This window comes from Cydia fagiglandana, chromosome Z, assembly GCF_963556715.1.
Source record: "Cydia fagiglandana chromosome Z, ilCydFagi1.1, whole genome shotgun sequence".
In the NCBI taxonomy this organism is placed as follows: domain Eukaryota; kingdom Metazoa; phylum Arthropoda; class Insecta; order Lepidoptera; family Tortricidae; genus Cydia; species Cydia fagiglandana.
The window spans coordinates 17,386,718-17,403,096 of record NC_085959.1 but is presented as its reverse complement, the minus strand read 5'-3'; the positions used below and the strand labels follow the sequence as shown (position 1 = coordinate 17,403,096).

General features: G+C 37.1%; 1 protein-coding gene across 1 annotated transcript in view; it reads left to right on the top strand.

Moving 5' to 3' along the window:
* The window catches only part of LOC134679315 (epithelial discoidin domain-containing receptor 1-like), a 201,159-nt gene extending 185,194 nt beyond the window's left edge, over positions 1 to 15,965 (top strand). The window contains exons 14-19 of the mRNA XM_063538218.1: positions 10,571 to 10,689; positions 11,773 to 11,931; positions 12,495 to 12,587; positions 13,241 to 13,382; positions 13,914 to 14,018; positions 14,316 to 15,965. Of these exons, the coding sequence (XP_063394288.1) occupies positions 10,571 to 10,689; positions 11,773 to 11,931; positions 12,495 to 12,587; positions 13,241 to 13,382; positions 13,914 to 14,018; positions 14,316 to 14,525 (828 nt within the window). The 3' untranslated portion in view covers positions 14,526 to 15,965. The remainder of the gene's footprint in view (positions 1 to 10,570; positions 10,690 to 11,772; positions 11,932 to 12,494; positions 12,588 to 13,240; positions 13,383 to 13,913; positions 14,019 to 14,315) is intronic.
* The last annotated feature ends 414 nt before the right edge of the window (positions 15,966 to 16,379 follow it).

The window sequence follows — 16,379 nt, the reverse complement described above, 5'->3', positions numbered from 1 at the left end:
GGAATGACGGCAAGTAATGAAGTTTATTTTAATAATTTCCGTCAGTATTGGAGTTATGTCAAAGTAATGATACTAGAAATGACATTATACTGACAGTGAATTGGTTAGAATGATGGAATCAGAAATGACAGAAAGAATGATGGACGATAATGAAGTTATTAAACATTTTTAATATTTTTGAAGAAATGTCAAAATAATGACATTATACTGATAGTGAGTGGAGCGCATCACTCTAATCCCTCATTCCGTCATTTAAAGTACTTTAGAAGAAGGTTTTATACTAACAAGAGTCATTACTGGCATTTAAATCAATAAGTAAAGTATACCTACTCTATTATCATTGCTCTAAAGTTTATTTTCACTTGACTCTCAAGAAAAAAGGAAAACATGCAGAATACGATGCATAAAGAAAATCTCTGTCCCTTTCTAAAAATTTTCCATACATGAAATAAAAATTAAAAACCTTTTATTTTAAGTTGTTTACAACAATTTAATTATATTTTTACCGGGAAACGCGATAATCGAAATTTAGTTATCTGCTTCTTTATCGTTCGAATATGCAAAAGTGAGGATGATGATGATGAAAAGTGATAGAGAGGTTAGATAACGAAATTACGTGTTTCGCGGTAGACCCCCAGATTATGATGGATTGTGGTAGTGGCGCCCCCTACGCAGAGTTTCGAGTAATATTCCCTATTCAGGGAAATAGAATAATATTACGCAATACGCTGCTCTAGCACATACTGAGGGCTTACCGCGTAATTTCGTTTTCTGCCTCTTTATCACTCTTGCGTATTCGAGCGTTAGAGACTGATAACGAAATTTAGATTTTCGCATTTCGAAGTAGACCCTCTGAATTTGCTAGTGGACCCTACGCCGACTTTTGCGTAATATTCCCTTTTGCGTTTTATTTCGTGCATGGAGTTCAATATATTTTTTAAAATATGGTCAACATCCCTATTTCGTATATTCTGTATATGGCCTTATATAATAACATGTTGTAAGTATGCACCTATCCTATAAGCAAACTCTCTGGTTTATGGCATTATTCATAAACGCGTTACTGGCCTGAATTAGCTATGAATAATTTTGATCTTCTCGTTTTGGTCTTTATCTCTCATTTTGACTTATGTATTTGTAAGAAAGGGATAAAACATATTAACTAAATCAGGCCTAAAGCCTAAAGCTTAAAAAGTTTTATGACTAATTGAGGATGAATAGTTAGTGTTTATGGTTGAATGTTCCATATAAGACTATCCCGTTCGAACTTGCTTTATGACGGACTCTTTTTTTATACCTCCTTACTTCGAACCTCCACAGATTTTGTTTTTACTAAACGTCAGGTCAACCGCAGATACCCCGACTATTTTTAATCAGCAAAATCCTAACCACTTTTTTAATAATTATGTACAAGTATTAGTATTTCGGATACCCCAAAAACCTGTGTCTTAAAGGTCCTTCCCTCAGCATAATATATAGAATGCGACAGAAAAATGCGGTACTAAAGACTTTTTCATAAGGATCTGAAACGAAAAGAGATACTCAGATAAAGTTCGAAGGAACACAATATAGATCTTTAAGACGAAATAAATTGCATTCAGTTTTCTTCAAAACATCAATTAAATTTCTGCCATAGCCGTTTTTATTTTACTAACCAAGTTAACTAGGTTACATATCAGGTACCTTTTTAGGGTTCCGTACCCAAAGGGTAAAACTGGACCCTATTACTAAGACTTCGCTGTCCGTCCGTCCGTCCGTCCGTCTGTCCGTCTGTCTGTCACCAGGCTGTATCTCACGAACCGTGATAGCTAGACAGTTGTAATTTTCACAGATGATGTATTTCTGTTTTTCTTAACCAAAAACGTATACATTCTTACATAAAAGAAGAATCCAGTAGGTACAGTCAGCGTCGTATAGTAGGTAGCATCCAAAGTATTCAAATAGTTCGGTCCACCATATAATAATAGGTATGTATGGCGTACCGAACTATTTGGATAGGTACTTTGGATGCTACCTACTATATGATGCTGATCGTACTTTAAGAATAGTTTGATTCCCGGTTCGTGGTAAGAATAAAAAAAAATATTTGTATACATTTTTTAACTACCAATCTTTCACACAGTCATGACGCACGCACGCACGAAAAGGTTGAAACAAATAAATATTCTTTTTAGTTACTTATTTCTTTTTCTGTATTTTTCTGGCTCATCGGGTATAGAGTTGCCACAGTACATAGTATAGTTACGACAGATTAGAAATATTTGAATCGATGCTTGAATAATGTCTTGGTTTTGTGTTCTTCAAAACGTACACTACAACATAACTAAGAACGGTTAGGAAAATAATAACTTAAAATTCCCCGTGACAAGTAATGAAGAAAATACTGATAGAAATACTGATAAGTGTGTGGGGAGATACTACGGCCCCGACACTATCATGGATACTGACATTACTTTGACGGAATGACGTTTTTAGTGATAGTGTAGGGAGTGTCATGAAGGAATGACGGCAAGTAATGAAGTTTATTTTAATAATTTCCGTCAGTATTGGAGTTATGTCAAAGTAATGATACTAGAAATGACATTATACTGACAGTGAATTGGTTAGAATGATGGAATCAGAAATGACAGAAAGAATGATGGACGATAATGAAGTTATTAAACATTTTTAATATTTTTGAAGAAATGTCAAAATAATGACATTATACTGATAGTGAGTGGAGCGCATCACTCTAATCCCTCATTCCGTCATTTAAAGTACTTTAGAAGAAGGTTTTATACTAACAAGAGTCATTACTGGCATTTAAATCAATAAGTAAAGTATACCTACTCTATTATCATTGCTCTAAAGTTTATTTTCACTTGACTCTCAAGAAAAAAGGAAAACATGCAGAATACGATGCATAAAGAAAATCTCTGTCCCTTTCTAAAAATTTTCCATACATGAAATAAAAATTAAAAACCTTTTATTTTAAGTTGTTTACAACAATTTAATTATATTTTTACCGGGAAACGCGATAATCGAAATTTAGTTATCTGCTTCTTTATCGTTCGAATATGCAAAAGTGAGGATGATGATGATGAAAAGTGATAGAGAGGTTAGATAACGAAATTACGTGTTTCGCGGTAGACCCCCAGATTGTGATGGATTGTGGTAGTGGCGCCCCCTACGCAGAGTTTCGAGTAATATTCCCTATTCAGGGAAATAGAATAATATTACGCAATACGCTGCTCTAGCACATACTGAGGGCTTACCGCGTAATTTCGTTTTCTGCCTCTTTATCACTCTTGCGTATTCGAGCGTTAGAGACTGATAACGAAATTTAGATTTTCGCATTTCGAAGTAGACCCTCTGAATTTGCTAGTGGACCCTACGCCGACTTTTGCGTAATATTCCCTTTTGCGTTTTATTTCGTGCATGGAGTTCAATATATTTTTTAAAATATGGTCAACATCCCTATTTCGTATATTCTGTATATGGCCTTATATAATAACATGTTGTAAGTATGCACCTATCCTATAAGTAAACTCTCTGGTTTATGGCATTATTCATAAACGCGTTACTGGCCTGAATTAGCTATGAATAATTTTGATCTTCTCGTTTTGGTCTTTATCTCTCATTTTGACTTATGTATTTGTAAGAAAGGGATAAAACATATTAACTAAATCAGGCCTAAAGCCTAAAGCTTAAAAAGTTTTATGACTAATTGAGGATGAATAGTTAGTGTTTATGGTTGAATGTTCCATATAAGACTATCCCGTTCGAACTTGCTTTATGACGGACTCTTTTTTTATACCTCCTTACTTCGAACCTCCACAGATTTTGTTTTTACTAAACGTCAGGTCAACCGCAGATACCCCGACTATTTTTAATCAGCAAAATCCTAACCACTTTTTTAATAATTATGTACAAGTATTAGTATTTCGGATACCCCAAAAACCTGTGTCTTAAAGGTCCTTCCCTCAGCATAATATATAGAATGCGACAGAAAAATGCGGTACTAAAGACTTTTTCATAAGGATCTGAAACGAAAAGAGATACTCAGATAAAGTTCGAAGGAACACAATATAGATCTTTAAGACGAAATAAATTGCATTCAGTTTTCTTCAAAACATCAATTAAATTTCTGCCATAGCCGTTTTTATTTTACTAACCAAGTTAACTAGGTTACATATCAGGTACCTTTTTAGGGTTCCGTACCCAAAGGGTAAAACTGGACCCTATTACTAAGACTTCGCTGTCCGTCCGTCCGTCCGTCCGTCTGTCCGTCTGTCTGTCACCAGGCTGTATCTCACGAACCGTGATAGCTAGACAGTTGTAATTTTCACAGATGATGTATTTCTGTTTTTCTTAACCAAAAACGTATACATTCTTACATAAAAGAAGAATCCAGTAGGTACAGTCAGCGTCGTATAGTAGGTAGCATCCAAAGTATTCAAATAGTTCGGTCCACCATATAATAATAGGTATGTATGGCGTACCGAACTATTTGGATAGGTACTTTGGATGCTACCTACTATATGATGCTGATCGTACTTTAAGAATAGTTTGATTCCCGGTTCGTGGTAAGAATAAAAAAAAATATTTGTATACATTTATTAACTACCAATCTTTCACACAGTCATGACGCACGCACGCACGAAAAGGTTGAAACAAATAAATATTCTTTTTAGTTACTTATTTCTTTTTCTGTATTTTTCTGGCTCATCGGGTATAGAGTTGCCACAGTACATAGTATAGTTACGACAGATTAGAAATATTTGAATCGATGCTTGAATAATGTCTTGGTTTTGTGTTCTTCAAAACGTACACTACAACATAACTAAGAACGGTTAGGAAAATAATAACTTAAAATTCCCCGTGACAAGTAATGAAGAAAATACTGATAGAAATACTGATAAGTGTGTGGGGAGATTGTGAGAGAGTGTGACCTGACTGGACCAAACGCTGGAACGTCATGAAATTTCATGTCATTGCTAATGATAGTGTCGGGGCCGTATAAAATATTGGTTATTATTTTATTGAAGAGATTAAATAATACAGATTTTTTTCATATGTATAATTAGAATAAAAAGTATTTGAATTCCTTATTATTTGCGCCAGAAACAAAACTAACGAAATAACCTACTAACACGAAGTTGGGGCCCTTTACCTTACAGCATATTGATTGTACTGTGTGCGGAGGGATAAGTAACTAAAATCGATTATAATTTGAATTCTGTCTACACATGGCATAGTATAACTTGATATAACATAGAAGATATAAGTATACATAGTATAGAAACTGAAAGGATCAGCCTGAAACGAACACGGCAAGTTTTTTTTACTGAAGTCATAGAAATACAGAGGGATAAAGGATGACTCACGTTAGACCGGGCCGTGTCCAGGCCGGAGCTTCCGGCGCTTATTTTTCTATGACATGACAGGCGATCACGTGATGCTTTCCATAGAAAACGATGCGCCGGAAGCTCCGGGTCGGACACGGCCCGGTCTAACGTGAGTCATCCTTAACAGAATTTGCTAATATGCAACGATTTTGACAGTTTCTTTTTATTAAACGCACAACGGTGATGTATCTATAATTTTATGTCCCTATTGAATAACACGCTTCTGCGTGATCATACGTTAAAGAAATTAAACAAATTATGTGTACACAGTCTCAAGAGAATAAGACTTCATTATGCATATGTGACGTCCCACGGGTAAAGGTACCTTATGGCGGTTGGCGCTTACGCTATTATTAACGCCGCTCCAATATTATTGCGGCGCTATGCGACGTAAGCACCAGCCGCCATAAGGTACCTTTTACCGTGGAACGTCTAATATTTTTGATGGTAAGTACCCATCCCTTATACGCCGCCATAGTAACGCCTGAATCATTAGCACCATAACTATACGACGCACTCCAGCGGGCATTTTGCAGGCATGTCATTGGTATGGTTCACAAATCAATTTTCGAGTTGTCAGAATAAAGTATTTGTACTTAGTATTTGGTGCCTAAGGCGTGATTCGGGAAATGCGACGTAAGCGTCAGCCGCCATAAGGTACCTTTTTCCGTGAAACGTCACATATCTTTACTATTTCATATCTAGTGAATTTCTAATTCATTTCCCGAATCAAGCCACCAGTATTTGTAATGCAAATACATTAGCAACTAAGGTTTTACGTTAATTTTTTTTATATCCATTCAATTTTAAATAAAAATAAGGTTCAATAATATGTAGTACATTTGACATATTATGCGAATATTTATATTATTTATATTTTTTTCAAATTTTTGGCAATCAAGGTTCTTCGTCATGTCAGCTATTTATTAGATTTTTTAAGTGGCTACTTAAATGGACATCACTTCAAAGAGTATAAATTTACGATTGATTAATTGATAATTTACGATACATTTAAGATTGATACATGATAACGGGTATATTACAAATACCAAGTAGGTACATATACTCGTAAGTTAAGATGTTTTTTTTTTGTAAACCTTATTAACCTTACCAAATGACATGCCCCCAAACTGTCCGCAGGAGTGCGACGTGTGACCATAACCCTAAAGGTAGACAAAGGTAGAAGGTGACCCGCACGTATCGTATGCATCGCACGCAACTTATTTTAGTATTATTTGTATATAAAGTCACACAAGTGCGTCCACTGAACCGTTGCGTGTGATGTGGCCCTGTGGGCGTCTATCTTAATTTGATAGTGCCTAAAGCTGATTAAAGGTTAAACAGGGTTTTTAATAACTACGTATTCTCTCTTGGGTTTATTTCTCTAACTTTACCTTTGAAATTATATTTAGGTACGTGTAAAATATTAAAATACCTAACCTAACGCAAACATAATATTTAACGAACAGATTTACTTATATGAAAACCTGTGTGATTTTCCCTCGTGTCCCCGCCGCGCCGAGGCGGACGCCCGACCTGTTCTTTTTGCACAAGTACGACCGTTGTTTAACGGCGAGCGTTTGTTCTGCGCGATGTACACAGAACTGCGGGACACCTGAACAAACAATACTTTAATTCCATTAGTTTGAGACTCACTTTGTTTTCAACGTACTTTCGGTTACAACCCCAAGTTGTTTGCTGTTAGCTTCTGCTACACGTTTCTTATTTAACCAATATCAGGTAATTTTCAAATGTTGTTAACAGCTTGTGACATCGCAAGAGTTTATTTTACACTTAACTTTGAAGCTTACATTTATAACTATTATATTGAAATTTTAAAAAATCCCTGCCCTATTAAAGTCTTACATCATTTTGGAAAAGAGCTGACCACAGAACATATTATTTCTGTGGAGCTGACACTCTTCATACTGCTGGATCTATTTCTATCAAACATAGTTAATAACTAACGCTAACTAACACTAACTAACCGCAAGGAAACACGTTTTCATGTAAAATAACCAATTGGTCATCCGTTGGAGAACTACGATGCCACAAACAGACAGACAGACAGACATTGGCGTCAAACATATAACACCTATTAAATTTTAGCGCCAAATTAATCTGAATCTGAATGTTATTCTTTGCATGCATTGGATATAAATGAGTACCTAATAAGTTAAATAAAATATTGTAGGTACCTACAATGCACGGCGTTAGTAAAATGACGAAACATGAAAAATATTAACGACACCTTCGGCCTTTTCCCAGGCCCTCTAAATCCGCTAGGCGCAAAGCCATTTTCTACGCTCGGTAAACTTAGAAACTGGGCCAAAGTAGGCTTTTGCCAAATATACGGGAAATTCTCTCCCTCGCTATATTACAACAACTATTTCTTTGTAAACTTCTCACATACTACCATAAAATAAAAATGTAAATTTAACTCATATGTTTTCTAAGCAACTGTGATGTACAGTCAAGGAATTAAAATTCCGACCCATTTCGTACTTTGTCACAGTGACAATCAATATGAAAGCCGCTAGAGACCTCATACGGTTGTCACTGTGACAAAGTACGAAATGGGTCGGAATTTAAATTCCTTGACTGTACATACGGCCCAGAATTATTTATGCCCGTTTAGCGATGCCGGATAATAACTTATAATATGTTTGTAACTTTTTATATTAGTAACTTGACGCTACAATTAGTTAGGTACAGTCGCCATCAGATATATCGGAGCGGTCAAGGTGCTCACAAATATCTGAACACGTCTCTATTGTCAAGGCGTTAGAGTGCGTGTTCAGATATTGTGAACACCTAGGCCGCTCCGCGCGATATATCTGATGGCGACTGTACTGCTAGATACCTACCACCTACTTCTGATAAATCGTAGATCAAAACAGAAACATCGGTACTATTAAAAATAATTGCTTAATTAGTAAGCGTAGGTTGTAGGTACCTACGACGTGGTGAACGACTAATGAACCGATGAAAATAAGTCAATTAGCGTTTCTACGTAGATAATGCTTTTATTAAAAAAAATGTTAATACCCAAATTACAAAAGCCCTTATTACCTCGTTTCGATCCCAAATTATAACTAAGTATTTAAGTACTTTTATCATTGTTAGCTTGAAGGAAAAAGGTAGTTGTTGGGATTTGACGTATAACATTTTTCAGTTTTCCGGATTTTAGTGCCACTTGCGCCATCCAGGGTTAGCCACAAACTCGGTGCTTACCGGTTAAACACGGAGTTACCAGTACAAGTTTACCCTGTGTTAATGGTTAACTCCGAGTTAGTGGCTAACCCCGGGTGGTGCAAGTGGCCCTTAGTCAAATAAATGATGCGCCGTTATGTTATATTTCTGTCAGCTGTTGGGGGTGACATAGGTTATATTTGTCAAACAAATCATTTATTCTGGGGCAACAAAGTATTACAGGCTTATTGCTTATTTATCAAGCGTAATACGAAAATATGAATATTTATATTTCTTATAAAAGCAACTAAATAAATACCTCTATGTCATGTAAATAGCCAGCCGCTGAAACAATGGAAACTTAGTTCAACCTTATTGATTTTTTCAAATTAGAAGGATTATCCGGTAATATTTATGGTAGGGCAGACGTTACGCCGCCTACAGTGTTTGTTTTAAAACAACTGATAAAAATAAAAGCATAATTTTACTAGTTAAGTTGTTTTTGTTTAAAAACGATCTGAATAAACTTTTATCTTATCCTACAAGAAACATTCAATTTGCTGTTTCGCTGGAACGACTAGAACGAAAGCCTTGGACAGCATTCAGTCAAACATGCATGAACATTTTCGAAAGTTGAATGACCATGATAAGCCTGCAACGATTTTGATAGCACACGCAGTGAAAGTGTTATTTTAAACTTCAAACTTCTATAAAATATCACGTTTAATTAATACGTTACACCGCGTGTGCTATCAAAATCATTGCAGACTCACCTTGGTCTAACTCTAGAAGTAGTATAACCCTTTTAAAAAAAATCTTGATTAGGAATAGGTAGCTTTACAAATTTCCAACCTCTTTTTACACCCTTACTGGATTATATTTAGAATGAAAACTATTCTACCCTACAACTCAGTCTATCTCATACCTAATTTGACTAAATCGGTTTAGCGGCCTAAGTGTGGAGAGGTAACAGACAGACAAACAGACACACGTTTGCATTTATAATATGTATTAGTATCCAGGATACGGATTTCTTCTTTCTAGCACGTAACTCATGGAAATTCCATTTTAATTTTATTTAGTTACATTGAAATTTTCCATCGGGTACCTACATCGAACCGTTTTTGGTCTACAAGCAAAAAACTGATGAATAGCAACAATGTATGCACACATCCTGGGACTGCGCTAACTCTTATTACACGCATTTAAGGAATGAAGGTAATGAAGGTATTAAAACGATTTCCAGTTTGCTGGGAATTAATTCTTCGAAAAAATCCAATTTCTTGGTCAAATTATTTCGTTTCTGCTTCACGATCACGTTACCTTAGATAATCACATTCCTATGTTGCGGCAGCGAATAGGTACTCATATGGAAAACCGAGCCAAGCGAAGCGCCCGATGCGGAACTGCATTTGCATACCCATTTTTGGCATTCAATCGCCAAATCGTAATTGGTAACATAGGATTGAGACGGATTTAAAAAATCTGCCATCCGCTCAAATTCTTCCGTCGGATAGAATAGCTGGCACGTATTTTGTTATGTATGCATAAAGTATTTGATAGATCTTGTATGGGATCTTTGATCCTGTTTTGGACCAATAAATATTACTAACCAGGGCATCGTAATTTCTTTTACTTTTATATATTTTCTTTATTTTCTACAATTACCTACGTAATACAAAACTATTTTAACCAAGCCTTTGCAACCTTGCAATGTGCAACTTCAAAGCCTTAGGGGATGATTTTCAGAATAAATTATATTTCATAACTATAAATTGTAACCAAACTCATTAAACTTTCTCGTGATTTAGTAAACATATGCAAGCTCACATTCATAAATTGTGATATATGATTTGTTGCCCGACAATATGTGGCCACTAATTTTTTTTTTTAATTTGCATGTGTTATTCGGTGCGTGTTTTTATACACTTGACTAGGAAGCTAGATTTGTGTCCAGGAGGCAAGGTAGTGAAGATAAACTCTTTTTACAGCTCCAGATATGCGAGACGGATGGCATCGAGGAGCTGAGCGACGAGGAGTCCCCGAGCGGCACCCGCCGTCGACTTGTAGTTGTCAAGACTCTCTGGCGAGGCTGCCATAACGATATCAAGTAAGAACTTAGATGAAAAGTCCCCGAGCGACACCCGCCGTCGACTTGTAGTTGTCAAGACTCTTTGGCGAGGCTGCCATAACGATATCAAGTAAGAACTTAAATGAAAGTCCCCGAGCGACACCCGCCGTCGACTTGTAGTTGTCAAGACTCTCTGGCGAGGCTGCCATAACGATATCAAGTAAGAATTTAGATGAAAAGTTCTTGAGCGACACCCGCCGACGACTTGTAGTTGTCAAGACTCTCTGGCGAGGCTGCCATAACGATATCAAGTAAGAACTTAGATGATAAGTCCCCGGGCGACACCCGCCTACGACTTGTAGTTATCAAGACTCTCTGGCGAGGCTGTCATAACGATATCAAGTAACAACTTCGATGATAATTTAAGATGCTACTTTACTATTGTACTATACTACATTTTCAATGTACAATTTTAACTGGATTATCCGAAACAACGCAGAAGAGTAGATACCCTTCAGCAGCTGATATCTACGCCTCACTGGCTTTTATTAACCATCAGTAATAATAGCTCTAAAAATCGGTTATGCGTGGTACATAAAACAAAAACTACGTATTTACATAATACAATATTATTATTATATACGAGTACTTCTAAGTCACGTATGACATTCTAATATTATATAGGTTTGATATTCGTTTTCGAAGTATCTAATTTTCAATCACTTAGCCACTCAGACCTAACAATAATATGTAATAGTTTTATTTGTAATTAAAAATACATGCAAATAAAACGTATAATTACTAAAATGTGTTACAATCGTTTAACTTTAAAGGTTTATGCCCATTAAATTAGGTTTAAGCTGGCCGAGGATTTTGGGACATTCACCATGGCCCACAAAAAAACACAAACTTTTTTCTACTTTTTTCACAAACACGAATTTCCGGGATTTTTTTGTTTCATTAATATTAATAATCAGCTAATTTTCTGTCTATTAATAAATAATAGCAAGTAGGTACTTTCGAAGTTTGTACGTTAGTAACGTTGTAAATTAAGTATAACATTTGGACCTCAAAGAGCCAATAAAGCCGGATTGCTAACTACTTATGTGATTACGTTTCCAGGGCGGCGTTTGCCAGAGAGGCGACATGGGGCGCTGGGCTGAAACACCCACAGCTCGCCAGAGTGCTCGGCCTGAGTCTACTCGAACCCCCGTGCGCAGCGCTCGACCGCGGCAACGCTGCACCCTTGCCTACGATATTGAAACCGGACAACAAATTGAAGTTGGTATCTTTTTTTCTTTTTTTTTTTTTAGAAAAATTTATTTTAGTAGGTATCTTATCTACTGCATGTGAATAGTTCACACTGGGTAGCACGCAGTGGCATAACACATCAGAGTTCCACGCCTTCACTGTATATCTCACTCTAAAGTAGGTACATAGGTAGGTAGGTAGTAGGTAAGTAGGTAGGTAGGCAGACTTTGGACAGAGTACAATGGCGGCCTTTGGTGTGGGCACGGCTGTGTTGCGCAACAGCAGTAGGTAAGTAAAAAGGTATAGCAAAATGTAGAATATTCTGAATGTCTATAACAAACAAATAAGTAAGATAATGATCAAATTATTTTTATTGTATATATTTGTGTTAAGGACACTTTGTATCATACACTATAGGCTATGTTTTGAAATGAGTCGAAATACGGCTTCTGGATTATTTAGACATTAGGTTTATGTGTTAAATATGCATCTATGAATGAAACAGGAAGATCGTTAAACGGTGGTGCGAAAGATGAAATACCTGCCAATAGCAAAAGTCTTAGCGTATACGTTAACTAAATTATTTCTTTCAGCTATTCGAGTTTGATTCACATATGCTGCCAGATCGCAGCAGGCATGAAGTACCTTGAGTCATTCGAATTAGTGCACCGGGATCTCTCCGCTCGGTAAGCCTTATTTAATAAATTTGGTACCTATATATATATAGGTAGGCTATAAGAAATATCGTACCGCCACCATATCATAAAAGTCGGAGAATACTCTAGTAAATAAGTTTTTGTTATTATTAATGTTTTTCAATTGTCAATTATCCTTTATTTAAGGACCAGGTTAAAAATATCAGTCGATCCGGTTTGTTTTTAAGACAAAAGTCCTATGAAATAGAAGCAATAAAAAAGTCAGTAATCAGCGTCTAATTCTTACAATCGATATTAATGCGCACGAAACGGCCCTTACTAAACGGTACTTGATCGTGACATCACGATTAAGTTGAAGCCGTCTTCAAGTATGCAAAAATGAACATTGCTACTTTCGACGGTGACACGTTGCGTTTACGTACAGTCGTATATGTATAGTTGCCATACAATCTATTGCTCGATAATATATGAGCAATCGATGGTGCTATTTTTTATTAGGATGATTAAAAAGAGCTTAAATTTCGAAGGTCAAGGTCTTGCATTTATTAAGTTTCGACAGGCGTCATGTTATTTTTTGTTGCCTTCTTATTTCTAGACTTTACGCCCCTTCAGTAGGTACAATCTTTGGTTTAGTATGTACATTATTAATTTATTAAGTATTACAAGTAATTTTTAATTTTCAGTAACGTAACAGTAAGTGAGGAGCTCAGCGTTAAGGTGTCGGACTACGCAATGTTTTGCGATGAGTTTGTGGGCGACTACCACGTCATGGCTGACGGCTCGCGCTTCCCCCTACGCTGGATGGCTTGGGAGAGCCTACTGATGGTAACTATTACTAATTAATTAGCTATTTATACACCGAAATCGTCACGCGAAAGGGCATTGCTGTATAATAAATGAGTAAAGTTCATGAGTCTCGGTAAAATGTCCTTTATTTCAGATTAAACTTCCACTTTGTATTAATTGACGCAGAGGCTGAGAAGCGTCTGTACTCCCGTAAATTCACTTGCATCAGAAACGAATAGATATTGCATCGAATACCCGCCGCCAATTTGAGAAATGGCTAGACTTTGCCGACTTATATTTTAATTAGGAAGTGCTCTCGGTACTGGTTTTCTATAGAAATACAGTACCGGAAACGGGAGTTCCCGGGATCTCGCCATACAAACTCTGTACCGGGAGCACTCCCTAACTTTAATACAATTAAATCTAGGTCAATCTGTGGTACGAATGTTTCATTTACATTATTTAACGAAGTGCCATGATACAAATACATATGTAAGTATAATGTCAATTATCATTTCTAATTGCTCCGCTTTTATTTTTACAATGACTTACATAATAATTGTATCCCAGGGTATGTATTCGCCTGCTAGCGACGTCTGGTCGTTCGGTGTCACTGTGTGGGAGGTGCTGACGTACTGTACGGCTAAACCTTTCGAAGAGATGGATGATGACCAGGTATGTAATTATTCTGTTTGTTTACATTTGAGAATTTATGTATATCTACTATCAGGTAGTACTCAGGTATGTAGAAATCCTTTCTTATGAGCACTTTGCTCCGGTTATAGGTATGAAGCTTTAATGTTCACTTTGTCTAATAAGATAATTGTATTGTTTTCAGTTGTAAGAGCTAGAGCTCAACGTCTTAAACGTTTTTCTAAACATTTCACGACTACGTCGTCTGCCATACCTCTACCAAACAATAATGAAATTGTTTGCTAAAGATGAAATTAAAATATCGGTGTTGCTAAATAGGTGGTGGCTAACGCGAGCGAGTGGCGTCGCGGCGGGCGCGGCGCTCGCGTGCCCGCGGCGCCGCCGCCGCGCTGTCGCCGCGAGCTGTACGACCTGATGCACGAGTGCTGGCGCCGCGAGCCCGCGCAGCGCCCGCGCTTCCACGACCTGCATCGCTACCTGGAGCGCATGACGCACGGCTTCAAGCCGCCGCACGCCACCCTACGATAAATACGACGTACAACGTCTTATCGACGAGCCTCGACGTCCGTCATCATTCACCGATCGATCTCATTACATTAGATAGGTTTTTAATATATTTCTCACTGAAACCCTGATCCAACTAGTATTAATATATGTTTAGTTTATAAACGCGATGAATAATTTGACGAATTTTCAGTCATTATTTACTGTTGTAAATTCGTCGTGCTCACAGTATCCATTGGCGTCCATGTCAACGATCTATGTATTTGTAGATTTTCTAGTTTCGAATATTCAGTGACGCTCGGCCTAACCGATTGATTAGCTTCAAAACTAAATAGATTTCTGGACTGCTCGATAGGTCCATCATTGGAAGCATCAGCATTTTTATATCAGTCCAAATTATTAAATTGAGAAAAAATATAATTAATTCATAAGAATTGTTTCAATTGTTCAAATGCCATACTCGTGGCTTGGACATTTTGACGACAGACTGATAGGAAAAATCGAGCAGTATTAAGTTCAGTATTAAATATACAATAGGATAGGTTGTAGGTTAGAGCGTGTTTTATGTAATACGCAGCTTTGCATTTAAACTGGGCACTGGCTGAGCGCGGGGCTCCGTGACTCAGCCAGTACCCAGCCGCGCCAAAAGGCAATTTTAATAATGTTAAAAACCGGGGCACCTCGATGTTACTGAACAACACATCGTGTGCCGAGGTTTACTAGCTAGACGTTGGTTTCTGAATTGCTTTCTGCTTCTACGTGAATGCATGCTCTTGTAAATACAGTTGATGATTAATGAATATTATCAAAGTGTTTTGGAAGCGATTCAGAAACCGACAAGTCCCTTGAGCGTTGATTCTCTAGTCGGTTTGGATACTTGTCATTTCGAGAATTATAGCGGCCGTATATGTTAATTACAAATCTATTTTTTTGTATTGTATCCTGTTGTTTAAGGACACGTCAAGTACTTTGCGGCATGTCTTCATACACATTAGCTTTGTAGTCTGTAGCGTAGGTACTTAAGTGGAATATATTATATCTTCCTTGAATGGATTTTCCGAATATCGAGATAATTGCGCAAATACTCGTAAGTTCGTGTTGACATACCAACCCGGCAAGAGGATCAACGCGTTTAAGTAAATGTTTCACACACTGTTTCAGCGCCCTTCGCCTAGCGCCCCACGATCTTCCACTCACCGCCTTTACGGCAACCCTACACGGGGCTGCTCGAGTACTCGACGGCTCGCCGCTGCTGTCGCCTTCTCTCAAAAACTAGGGCCTTATATCGAGCATTCATTTGACATATCTAAATTAATTACATTGTGCAACGAGGGTGGTAAGTGAAATTTTGCATACGAGGTCTTTAGATGCACGACAGCCCGCAGCTGGATTGCATTAAAGATTCGAGTTTACAATATTCTTACCCCCGGAGTGACACACAATGTTGTTCATCACACTTGCGAAATTTTAAGCGAAATACATCTTAAATACATATTGATCTTAAATAGTTTCGTGCGTGAAGAAGTGCGACACAACAATAAATGTATGCAAGCGCAACGCACAGCTAATCGTAATGATTGAATTAAGTAAATTACTTTTTATGAGAATATTTTATTTGGAATTATTTTCAAGTAGACACACTACAGTTTATTTCGGATTGAATATATATTAGATAGGTATTGAATTTGTTTCGAAAACGGCCTCCGGTCACTGATTTGAAAGCGACGTTAGTCAGGAGCTTTATACATATTTCATTCCCGTACTCAAGTAGCCCCTACCTAGTATATCCAAATCTAATCCTATTTTTTTAACCTGTTTTAAATGTTAAGGTTATTATTATACTTCGGAGATGAATCATCTCCAGGGCGATGTCCGCCC